Source organism: Neolamprologus brichardi, chromosome 12, assembly GCF_056152115.1.
Source record: "Neolamprologus brichardi isolate AB-2024 chromosome 12, ASM5615211v1, whole genome shotgun sequence".
In the NCBI taxonomy this organism is placed as follows: domain Eukaryota; kingdom Metazoa; phylum Chordata; class Actinopteri; order Cichliformes; family Cichlidae; genus Neolamprologus; species Neolamprologus brichardi.
The window spans coordinates 6,966,155-6,979,477 of record NC_142115.1 but is presented as its reverse complement, the minus strand read 5'-3'; the positions used below and the strand labels follow the sequence as shown (position 1 = coordinate 6,979,477).

Genomic DNA, 13,323 nt, shown 5'->3' with positions numbered 1-13,323 from the left:
GGAAACCACTATCCTGAGCAACGCCGGCCAAACGGAGGCTGCTGCAACTTCAATGTCAGTGAAGAAGGAGACATCCACTGTGCACTAGTCATGGCCAAATCTCGCATCGCCCCAACAAAGGTCACCACGATCCCAAGATTAGAGTTGACAGCTGCAGTCATCTCTGTGAAAACCAGCAATGTTTTGAAGGAAGAACTTGGATATGCGGACATTAAAGAGCATTTTTGGACCGATTCCAAGGTGGTACTAGGGTACATCAATAACGAGGCTCGACGTTTTCACACATTCATAGCCAACCGTATCCAGAAGATACATCTCTACACGAATCAAAGGCAATGGAGATACGTCCCTACCGACCAGAATCCTGCAGATCTCCTGCAGTGCTTCTAGAGGTTGTTTCGTCAATGAGCTAATATCATCGAACTGGTTTACCGGCCCTGCATTTCTATGGGAAAGGGGAGTTGACCTCTCAGAAGAGGTGGCTCTGGAACTGTCAGTCGGAGATCCAGAAGTTAAGGAAACACGGACTCTAAACACGGAAACTGTAGAACATGATTCTCTTACTTATCAGCTGACAAAGTTCTCGTCCTGGACTCGTGCCATCTGTGCAGTGGCTCGCATTCTTCGAAGGATCCACAAGGATAAGTCAATTGGCCTCTCTACAGTGCAGGAAAGAGAAGAAGCAGAGCGCCTCATCATCAAAGATCTGCAGAGACAAACATACTCGGAGGAAGTGCGGCTATTGAGGAAAGGTCGTCAGCTGCCACCTCATAACAAGCTACATCACCTCAACCCCTTCTTGGACAACAATGGTGTAATTAAGGTGGGAGGTCGACTCCGTGATTCAAACCTTCCTCTCTCAGTCAAACACCCTACCGTCATTCCAAAGGAACATCATGTTACAAGGATGATCATAGCATACTGTCATGAAGAAGTCAAGCATCAAGGCAAGGGGATGACTATCAGTGCAATTAGGACAAGAGGTTACTGGATACCAGGAATTGGTAGGACGGTTGCATCCTATCTTCGCCGATGTGTAGTTTGTCGGAAGCTTCGGAAACGGACAGAAGAACAGAAAATGGCTGATCTCCCTCCAGAGCGAGTAAATCCATCTCCACCCTTTACCTACTGTGGAATGGATTGCTTTGGACCCTTCTATAGCAAGCAAGGACGTAGTGTGCGAAAACGATATGGTCTCCTTTTCACCTGCTTCTCCTCTAGAGCCATCCACATTGAAATGCTGGAGGACCTATCTACAGACTCATTCATAATTGGACTGCGCTGTTTCATTGCTATACGTGGAGCCGTGCGCCAGATCAAATCTGACCAAGGCAGTAACTTCCTAGGAGCCAAGAATGAACTGCAGGTAGCCCTCATGGAATTAGATGGTGATAAACTGACGAACTTCCTTTCTAAGAAGCAGTGTGACTTCATCCTAAATGCTCCTGGTTCAAGTCATGTTGGTGGAGTGTGGGAGCATCAAATTAGAACAGTCAGGAGTGTTCTCAACGCGACCCTTGGACTCTCACCTGGAAACCTACCTGATGCTTCCCTCCGAGCATTCTTCTATGAAGCAATGACGATAGTTAATAGTCGTCCTCTCACTATTGAAAACCTACATGATCCTAACAGTCCTGAGCCACTGACACCAAACCACTTACCCTGAAGTCTACCATGGCCCTTCCTCCCCCCGGCAAGTTCATAAGGGAAGATATGTATGCGAGAAAGAGATGGCGCCACGTACAATATTTGGCCGAGCAGTTCTGGAGCCATTGGCGGAAAGAGTACTTGGCCAACATTACCTTTAGACAACGCTGGCACACCCCAAAGAGAAACCTGCAGATCGGGGATATAGTCATAATGAAGGATGAAGACTTGCCCAGAAATGAATGGAGGTTGGGAAGAGTCGTAGAGACTACAATGGACAGAGATGGACTGGTTAGGAGAGTGAAGCTCTGTCTAGGTGACAGGAAACTTGGCAAAAATGGTGAACGTCTTACTAAACGGTCAGTGCTCGAACGGCCAGTTCAAAAACTAGTCTTATTGTTGGAAAATGACTAGTTCATTCCTTGCATACTATACTTCTGTTCTTTGGTCATTATTTGTATTATGAAATCATTTGTGTTCTCTCTTCCTATGGTTATGGAGTTATGATGTTTGTTACACTAATGATTTGGTGGGAGTGTAAATGACCCAGATTATTTATCTTATTGATATTTTTCAAACAGTTAAATCCCTGAACGAATTATACCATATAATATAGATTAGACTCTTATTTTGAAATTTGGAACGGGCAACTTCCGGGAAGGAAGATCGTACTGCTACTGCTTGCCATAGAAACGGTTAATGAGAAAGTTACCGTTTTCCATTCATCTTTAAATCAGCATCTAGCTGGAAGGCGAACAGGTATGTTTGTGTGTTGTACTTGTTGTTTACATTTTGGACAATTTGTAAATGTATTACTTGATTGTTAATAAGTTTATGAGTGATCTAGCAGGCTGATGCTAGCACCTTCTGTGCCTTTTCTGTGAATTAATTAGCATAACGGAAACGTGGTTATATCAAGTGAATGTTTATTTTGTTTTATGTCATGATTACAGCTCTTACCATGTGTCTATGGTAACTTGTGAATAAATGGGTTGGAATACCCCACCATGGTCCATCCGTAATAATCATTGAGTGCATCGTCTGAATAAAGTCCGGCTGGAATGCTACACTTGTTAACAACATTCAGTATTCTGACTGATGATTTGGTTATGGTAGTGGCTTATCTCATGCCATGGTACTGACATCGTGCCTCACTGTGTTTATTAGGTAGGGTATGCTTTGCAGTTATGCAGCTGTTAAAACATCAACCTGTTGATGTTTATCCTAAGCTTGAATTGTCATAGGAAACTGTAGGGTCTACTAGTCGTTGTGATCGAGCTAATTGTTAAATATGATTGTAGCTGATCGATCAGGAAGTCGCAACAAGATGTAGCTAAGCTGATTTGTTTAGCTAAATTAAATTTCATTCTTCCCAACAACAGTCATCCACACCTCATGATGAGAGCACTAGGAGGAAAGCAGGAAGAGCATGTTTTGTCCTGTCCTATCAGAGATACAGTAAAATGTGTGGTCATGTTTTAGTCACCAGTATTCAGACATTGCTAAAGTACAAGGACTCGCACAAATGTAGCAAAGTGCTGTTTGGGCTGCTGATTTGCTGTTAAACGCTGATATGAAGTGTTACTATGGTTACTCATTTGAGAAGTCAAGGGCATGTTGGTCACAAAACACCTAATATAGAAGAATATAGAAATATAGAAGAGTTATATCATTATAATTAATTAGTGGTGAGAGGAGATACCATCACATACGTTCGCAAACATGATCTTATTGAAACAAAAAAAAACATTGTTATTTTATGTGCTGCAAATATTTCAAAAGACAAGTCACTCTCAGATCTTCGGTAAATGCACATGCATCATTTAGTCTCAGACTTTAGTCTCATCTTTAGATAATTTTGAAAAGGTGCCACAGAGCCATGTCACCTCTGAGCGAAAAAAATAAATACTGATTTTAACACTTGTCATTTCCTGTCACTGAACAAAATCTACTCAGGTTAGAGCTTGGAAAAAACGGCCATGAGGCTGGATGTGTCTAATTGAGGGCACTTAGCTGACTGCTGGCTGCTGTTATTAATGTTATTATTTAATTTGGTGTCTGTAAAGGAAGTTAAAAAAAATAAGCTATAAGATAATTGAGTGTGGTGGTGCTGAAGTAATTTAAATTACTAGCTTAACTTTGGCTCCATTATTATAAGACCACATAGGACTGCAAATTTTGACAGTATTTAGTTTTTCTTATAAGTATGTAAGGGAGAGCGGTCTTTATCACCTGCAATCTTGCCTGATGTGGTTGTTTCTGTGCTTCCATGATTAGTACCTCTGTGCTGTCTTTTGGTCCAAATTTGTCCAGCCATTGGTGGGATTTCTCAATATCAGCAACTTCTTCTATGGAATGCACTGAAGATAGGAAAAGGAACTATCAAAATAAAACAGCAAACATGAGACCTTCACAAAGACACAGACTTTTTTTTTCAACTTTAATTTTTATTAGTTTAAGTTAACATTGAAAACCATACAGTAAAGAAAATTACAAACATACAACCAGTCTGGAGTTTAGATTTCTTTTTCCATCTGTCACATGAAAATTTCTTGTTATGTTGTGTTTTTGGTGCCACTTCGGAATGCTTCCACTTCATATTTACATCCCATCAGTCTAATATTGAATGTTATTTTTTCCATCTCTGAGATACCCTCTACAATACTAATCCAATCTCGCTGAGTGGGAGGGTCTGGGTGTAACCACTTCTTTGTGATTGCTTTTATGGTTGCGGCTAGAATTACTTTTACTAGATATAAGTCCTCCTTTTGTATCTGTTCTTTTATGTTTCCAAGATACATCACTTGGCAGGTGTTTGGAAGTGCATAACCCAGAATATTATCCATGGTCATTTTAAGGTCTTCCCAATACTTTTTCATTTTTATGCACTTCCAGAATACATGTGAATGATCTGCTTCTGTTTCTCCACACAGTCTCCAAAATTTCTGTGGACTTGAGGTCTGTTTGCTTTTAATTTTGGGTGTAATGAAAAAACGTGTCTAATTTTTCCAGCAAAATTCCCTCCACAACGGCGAATTTGTTGTGCTGTGTTGTATTTCACACATACTGACCCATTCCTTCTCTGTTATAGTTATGGCCAGTTCAGCTTCCCATTTCTTTTTAAGGTAAAAGGTTGTGTCCTGTCTATCTTCTTCTAATGATCTATAGAAAGTGGAAATAGCTTTAAATTGTTTATGTTCATAGCAATTTTTTACTATTCCAATAACACCCAATGATTTTTCAAGCCAGTCAGACTCCCTAAAATCCCAATAAACTTGCAGATATCTAAAAAAAATCTCTATTTTCCCATTTGTATTTATTTTTTAATTGTTGGAAACTCATTAGTGTTCCATTTTTCATTAGAGTACAAACTGCTGTAATCCCTTTTAACTCCCACCGTTTGAATGTTTGGTCCAATTGTCCCGGCTTAAATTTTTTATCATGTCTAAACCATCTCAGCAAAAATAATTGTTCTTTTAACTGATGTTTTTCTATTACTGTATGCCATATGTCTAATGTAAATTTCACAATTTGATTCATTCTACTTTAGTAAGAGGTCATTAATTGTTTGTCAGAGATACAAATTTGAATTTTGTTTCCCTCAATTTCTTTTTCAATTTCCTTCCACCGTGCCTCATATTCTGGTCTACACCAACCAACAAGAGGTCTAAGTTGGGCTGCGTAAAAGTATTCCCTTAGGTTAGGCAAAGCCATCCCTCCCTTACACTTCAGGAGCTGCAATGTTGTTAGCCTTGTTCTGGGCTTCTTCCCATCCCATATAAACCTTGAGATCATCTTGTCCCATATTTTAAATTTTCTTTGAGGTATAGGAAGTGGGAGTGATTGAAACATGTATAGCAATCTTGGGAGAACATTCATCTTTATTATTTGAATTCTAGAGTAAAAATTTGTAGGTGTTGTTGACCACCGTTCTAGGTCTTTTTTTTATGTTACCCTCCACCTGATTGTAGTTTGTGTCCAACATAGCAGATAATGATTTTGTCAAGGTTACACCCAAATATTTCATGGTATTCAAGTGCCAATTTAGTTTATATTCATCTCTAATCTTTTGAGAAGGTGTATAATTGAATGATAAAATTTGTGTTTTGGATACATTAATTTTGTAGCCCGACAAGTGTTCGAAGGTATGGAATAGTTGCATCAAAGTTGGAAAGCACTTGTCAGGATCTCGTAAGAAAACAATGACATCGTCAGCAAATAATCCAATGTTTTTGTCCGGCAAGAGTTACCCCCTCCAGATTTGGATGCTGCCGCACTGCTTGCGCTAGTGGCTTGGCATATAAAGCAAAAAGAATTGGTGACAAGACACAGCCCTGTTTTGTACCTCTATGTAGCCGAATTCTGTCCGTCAGGCTACCATTCACCTTGATTCTGGCTGTAGGTTGATTATAAATTGTCCTTATACATTGTATTGAACTGTCCTTAAACCCAAATTTTTTCATTACTTCAAATAGGAAGAGCCAACTAACACTATCAAATGCCTTTTCTTGATCTAAACTTATTAACACAGTACTGATATTGGTCTTTTCTGCATTGTCGATAATGTGAAGGACTCTTCTTATATTATCCTGTGCCTGACGTCCCTTAATGAATCTGGTTTGTTCCACTTCTATCAAGTCTGGTACAAAGTTTTGAAGTCTTTTGCTAATAATCGAGGCGTACAGTTTGTAATCATTATTAAGAAGGGAAATGGGTCTATAGTTCTTGCAATACTCTTTGTTCTTACCTTCTTCAGGTAAAATTGTGATGATGGCTTCTCCCCATGATGGTGGGGCTATTCCCTGTTTCAGAGTCCAGTTAAAGCACGATAGAAGAAGTGGCTTGAGTTCTTCTTTGAACACTTTATAAAATTCAGACTGAAAGCAGTCACTTCCTGGGGCTTTGTTTGTTTTCTGCTCGACAATAGCTAATTCCTTATCAGTAATCTGTGAGATCAATAATTTGTTTTGGGTATCCCCTATGGAGGGCAAGTCGAGCGGATCAAGAAAATTTTTAATTGTCTCAAGGTGTGCAGCAGCCGGTTGTGAGTACAGTCTTGTGTAGTATTTTTTTAAACTCATTTTCTATCTCATTAGGCATATAATGTAGTTTGTTACTGTCTAAGTTTCTTACTTTGTTAATAATCATTGATACCTGCTTTTAACGCAGTCTTCTTGCAAGTATTTTAGTTGCTTTGGGCCCTGATTCGTAATAAGTTTGATGCATGAATCTAGCCTTTTTTTCTTCTTCTTCTTTTAGTAATTCATCAATTTGGTTTCTAATATCTGATATTTCTTCTAGAATTAGTGAATTTTTAGATTGTTTGTGCTCCTTCTCAAGACGTTTAAGTTTTTCTGTTAAATTTTTATATAAAGCCAGTCGCACCTTTTTTTGTGCTGCTGTTAGAGCTATTAGTTTTCCCCGTAAAACTGCCTTTAGTGCATCCCAAAGTATGATTGGGCTCACATCTCCAGTATCATTGTCTTCTATATACGTTTTAATGTCCTCTTTGATTTTCTTAACATATTCATCCCTATTTAGAATACCCAAATTAAGTCTCCATGCTGTATATATTTTCCTATTATTAAGACTGAGTTCTAGACCAATCAAACTGTGATCTGAAACATCGGCCACACCAATTTTGCATTCTGTAACATTATGAATTTCTTCAATACTAATTAGAAAATAATCAATTCTCGAATATGTAGCCTGAGGGACAGAGTAATGGGTATAGTCCCTAGTTTGAGGGTTGCGTGTTCTCCATACGTCAATCAATCCCACCTCCTGTAATATTGTGTTCATAAAATTTGTCAGGCGATGTTTACATGTTGCAACACTGGTTGTGTCGATGTTCCGATTTAACACAACATTGTAGTCCCCTGCGCATACCACCAGACCTTCAGATTCTTGTGTCACTAAATTGAATAAATCTTTGAAATCACTTTTCTTACTTCCTGGTGGGGCATAGATATTGACCAGGGTGACTAGTTTATTTTCCAATTTCCCTTTAATTAATAAGTATCTACCTTCCTTATCAGACACCTCTCTGTGACATTCAAATTGGACAGAATTTGCTATTAAAGTAGCTACTCCTCTTTTCTGACGTTGTCTATAGGAGTTATAATAAGTGTTTTTATTGCCAAATCTTTTCAATTCTTCATGTTCCTGTGGAGGCAGGTGGGTCTCCTGCAAGAATATTACCTGTGCCTTTTCTTTTTTGAGTTTTGCTACCACCTTACTTCTTTTGATTGGGTTATTCAATCCATTCACATTTAGTGTCACCAGTTTAATATTATTAAAAGACATATAATCTGCACAAAGACACAGACTTGACACTGTGATGAGACATGACTGAATAGGGGAACAGAGGGAACATGAAACACAGAGACAACAGTAACTAAATGTAAAACACAGGGAAGGGACAGTGAACTAGGAACTATAAATATCACACAAGCAGAAAACAATAAAAAGAACCAAACACATGACAAACAATAAATCAAAGAATATAACTTAAACCAGAATTACACAAACTGGGTCACAGCTAGATGTCATCTATGTAGATGAGGAGGCTGATTTTTCTCCATTTTGAGGCGATTCGGGCCTATGCATAGCAGTATATGGGACAGGGCATCTCCTTGGTAAATCCAACACTTAATGGTGACTTGCGTATTGGTTTGAAGTTGGCCTTTAGTGTTGCCACGTCCCTGAAATCCTCATCAAGGCTCTTTGGAGCCTGTTGGTCTTGTAAAATTCTTGCTGTCAGTCCAGGCAGTACACAGGTTGGTTAGTCTGGTCTTACAGTCTTGAGTGACTGCTCTGTCTACCAGGAGCTGGTGTTTTGCCCCCTTGTGCCACTTACTTTGTGGGCTATGCACCTGTTCGTTTTAGCCGCTATTATGCCTGATAGGAGCTTCCATGTTGTACTGAGGCAGGTTATTCCCCGCCTTCTGGGGATCCTTGGGGATCTGGCCTTCGGTTTGCCATTTCTGCGATTTTGCATCTCATCCAGTAGCAGCTGGTTCATTTGTGCTGTTGTGCTCATTGAGTGCAGTTAGGTTCTTTAGCCAGTAAGTGTGAATGGTGCTGTCCAACTCATCATACTTGGGACACTTTCTTGGATGTCTGCTGCTGGGATGGTAACTGGTTTCTATTCAGGGAAGTCCCTGTGGACTGCTACTATTGGTTTTGCATGAGTGAGTGGTGGCTGAAGGATTTACAGGTATGCAGAGAGTCTATAATGGCAACAACAGATGCAATACTTCAAATTACATCTCACAAACACAATGAACTCTCACATACAGAAACACACACAAGCTTTTCTACCATCATTCAGCTTCCAGCTACAGATGGAAATTTATGTAATTTGCTGCAAAAAGAAATAGAAAACCAAAAAAGATGAAGGACCACAAGAAATAGATTAACAATACAATTACCACCGCCTACATTCAAATACAATTTCTGAAAAAAATAAAATAAATAATTAATCAATCACCTTTACTGTCTCATTCTTAATCACTTACATCACAGGAAAACTCTGTAGCAGGTTCATGGTGTTTATATTGAACCACTGCATTGCCATTGCAGTTTTAGGTTCAATTTGTGGATAACTGGAGGTGTATGTCAGACATGAAATCCAGCATTTACTGCCCAACCTATCTGCTACCTTGTGAGAGGGAATCCTATTGAGAGGAATCAGATATTGCCTACAGACAGATGTTTGAAGTACAAAGTCTCAGGGGTGTGTTTACCAAGATAAGAATGAAACACAGGGGTGCTAAGATCTCTACCAGCAAATCCATGAAAATGAAATTACTTTCGGGTAAAGAAGTGTGTCTGTGTCTGAATGTGTTTTTTATTTTATTTTATATTTTTTAACTGCAGGAGAAGATTAATCTAACAGAATCAGGCCCCAGGTGCAGGCTGTGTGAAGATGCCCCTGAGACAATACAGCACATAAAAGTAGGGTGCAAGATGCTAGCAGGCAAAGCATACATGGAACGCCATAACCAAGTGGTTAGTGTACAGGAACATCTGTACGGAGTATGGCCTAAGTCCCAAGGTCAATATGAGACACACTCCCCCTAGGGTGGTTGAGAGTGACCAAGCTAAGATCCTGTGGGACTTCCAAATACAGTAAGACACACTGGTGATGGCTTACCAACCAGAAATGATAGTGGTAGACAAGCAGAGGAAGATGGTTGTAGTAATAAATGTAGCTATACCGAATTGTGGCAACATCAGGAGGAAGGAACATGAAAAGCTCAAGAAAACCCAAGGGCTGAGAGAAGAACTCGAGAACATGCAGAGGGTGAAGGCAAGTGTAGTTTGGTGTCTAGTTTGCATGCCAGTAGGGATAATAATGATGATTTGGGCTTTGGGGCAAGCGGACCACTGTTCTCTGCAGGTGTGTGTTTGAATCTGACATCACCAGCTTAAATATGACTCACCTACATGAAGGCCAGAGCCTTTTGAAGTAGAGCTAAGGTAAAGCCGAGGTACCGATCTCCCGCTTTCAGTGGACTGCAGGGAGCATTTGATTTTAAAAGCCTGCTCTTGTGCTTGATATAATTAGAGTGAGAATATCCATTTAGCAGATTCATTTGGGTTATTAGTGGGATTAAGCCTTTAATTAGACCTCTTTGGCTCAGGATGGCATTTGGCTGGAGAGCTTTTCTGAAAAGAGACGAAAATTAGTAACAGTATACTGTGTACAACAAAAATATCAACGTTATAGGCTTTTCACATAGTGTGGGAATTTAGTAATTGAAACTGAAAATCCTTGAGAAATGACTTCCATAAAGTAAAGACTTCACCAGATAAGCATACCTTCAAGATTATGGAGCTAGCAGGAAAAACATGAATTAAAGTGCAACTCAGTCAATACAACCAAATCTCTAATAAATGTAAGTCAAAAATCTATACAGAGGTTTAAAATAAGAACGGATGGGGAGTCGATAATTATTTCTTTCTCTCGCTGAAGTATTGCATTTTCACTGAGGAGAAATGAGATCCAACAGAAAAATGACTTTAGATGGACTTTGTAATGAAGCTCAGTGTCAATGATGTGCAAGGTCATTTTAAGTGATTCCTGCACCTCTTCGTCTCTGATGAGCATGAACATGGCAGTATGAAATCACTATGGAAACATCGAGGGAGCCTGATGGGAATCCTTCACACATTTTATGAAACACTTTTATGTTGTAATTCCAGTGTTGGTGTCTCTCTAGGGAGCATAGTTTCACAATCCCGTGCAGAAAAAAAATCATCTTCAAAGTACAAATAATTTTTGAACAAATCAAAACGTCATGTGATTTTCAACCTGTAAATATGAAAGAAAAAAGGTCATGTTTTTCCTGGTGCTGAGTGGGCAAGTGCGTGTGAATATTCACATCCCAGAGGTGACGTCATGTTCAAGTTACTCTCAAGAAACTTTATTTCTGTGAGTGTTTTTACTCTTTGTCTACGTCAAGGACTTAAATAACTTGTGATCCCATGCTTAAAAAAAGAATCTTCTCTCTGTAAAGCTCTTTATTCTGTCCTATATTCTTCTTTCATGTAAACCATGAAGCATTTGTGTCCCTGCAGGTACATGGCCATCATCCACCCTCTGCAGCAGCGCATGTCCTCCACAGAGACCAAGGTGGTGGTGGGTGTGATCTGGGTTCTGGCTCTGCTCCTGGCTTTTCCTCAGTACTACTATTCCAACACGGATGAGCTCCCTGGCCGAGTGGTGTGCTACATCGACTGGCCAGAATACACTGTCTTTGACTTCAAAAAGATGTGAGTCTCTCTGGCAAGCAGCTATTCAAGTCAACAAGCCTAGTTAATTATTTTCCCATCAACAGCAAATTTGGGAGGTTTGTGAAATTTGTGTGTATTCAGTGAAAATGATTAAAGCTCTTTGTACTTTGGAGTCGATGAATTGAAGGCACATCCTAGTAGATTGGTGTTCTCTCACTCTAATAGAAAAACATTTCAACATTTCATTTTCCCTTTGTAATTTTACAACTGCAGCTACTAAGAAGGATAGGGAGAATGTGTAAAAGGGATGACACAGAGCCATGGAGCTAGAGTGGATGATCTTGCAGTGCCCAACACTATTGGACAGTTTTCCTGCACTTTGCTTGCTGTTCGTGTTATGCATCCTTTTGCATAACTGTATTTTGGATATTTATTTTAACATATCCAACTGCTAAGTATGTATATGTAATCTGAAAAAAAAAATTACATATATATAGGTAATACTTGTAGGATCAGGCAGTTTCCAGAGTAGAGTGTGCAATTTATTTTTTTCCCAACATCACCTGGGGTAATCTCTCTCTGCAGCCTAACTGCAGCTTTGGATAAAGCATAAACGGATGGATGATGCCTTTCAGCTTTTTATCAGAAATGCTTCAGGCTAATATTTTCAAAATAAAAATCAGAGTTCTTCAAGTCGAATCTGAGAAATATTATCCCCTTTTTATGATAGTGCAGCGTATTAACATATGTCCATGGCTTTTAGTCCTAATTAGCAAGCTTTCAAAGTAAGTCAAGTGACGGCACTCAGACAAACCGCCTGTGGGACAACAAAACAGAAGAGCTGACTCAAAAGCCTAATGTAAACAGAACCTACGGCTTCATTTGGCTGTTTATTAAACCACAGAAGACTGACTGCATGTGGTGCATTTTGGACAAGTGCCCTTGCTGAGCTATTGATTCCAGCTTGTCTAAAAGCCAGCCTCAGTTCTATAAATGAAAGAGCCTGTTCAGTCATCAACTTAAGTAGCCAAATGTGGACTTGATTTATTTTTTATTTTGTTATCTGAAATGCGACAGACTAAGAGAGTTAAGCCAGAGGGTCGCACAGAATTCAAAATAGAGTTATTACCAGCATTCAAGGAAATTTTACTCCTGAGGTTTCTAATTCAGTCATGTGGGGTCAAAGTCTTCTCTCTTATACCGCTGAATATTCAGTAGCTCATTTTCTTCTTTTCAGCACTTTGCTGTGATTTTTATTTAAAAGTGGTCAGTGTCTCTCATGCAGCAAAAACACTTTTTCGTTAATGTTGTCTTTACTGGGGAACATTTGGAAGAAACATCTGCCTGGCAGACACTACACATTTACACATTTAACCAGTTTTAATGCACTGCTACAGCCTATTACTGTCACATTTTTATAAACCAGGCTGCTTTTAGGTTTTATGACAATTGGCAAAAAGAGGAATTATTACTCAATAATACAATAACAAACATGAAGTTATGCTTTAATGGCTAATTTAAAATACTAATAAATGCAAAAATCAAGAATATCACTTCAAATATGTAGGTCAGAAACTTTGAAGTTTTTGTTAGTTAAATGGTGGAAACTAATTAGTTAGTTGAATATCTTTTAATTACTTAAGTCTGTCTTATGGAGAAGTTTGATGGAAGCAACTATTGTTTTTTCCTGAAGTTTTCACATCCTAATCATACTGTTGGAAGTCCGGGCTACTGACTGGCTCCCTAAATTATCTGTATTTTCCACTTTAGGCTGATTTCAAAGAGCCTTTAGTGCCAAAATCTTTTAGCGTCAGACTGTGTTTATCTTTCTGAAGACAGAAGGCAAAACCCAAACAACACACCCTTAGGGAAGTAGATGTGGACCTTAAGTGAAACAGCATTTAAACAGAAAAATAATATCACTAAAAGCTGCAA

At 39.1% G+C, this 13,323-nt stretch overlaps 1 protein-coding gene across 1 annotated transcript in view; it reads left to right on the top strand.

The window, feature by feature from the left end:
- Positions 1 to 13,323, top strand: part of tacr1a (tachykinin receptor 1a) — a 52,404-nt gene that overhangs the window by 18,099 nt on the left and 20,982 nt on the right. Inside the window, exon 2 of the mRNA XM_006797528.3 lies at positions 11,233 to 11,427. Coding sequence (XP_006797591.1) covers positions 11,233 to 11,427 — 195 coding nt within the window. The remainder of the gene's footprint in view (positions 1 to 11,232; positions 11,428 to 13,323) is intronic.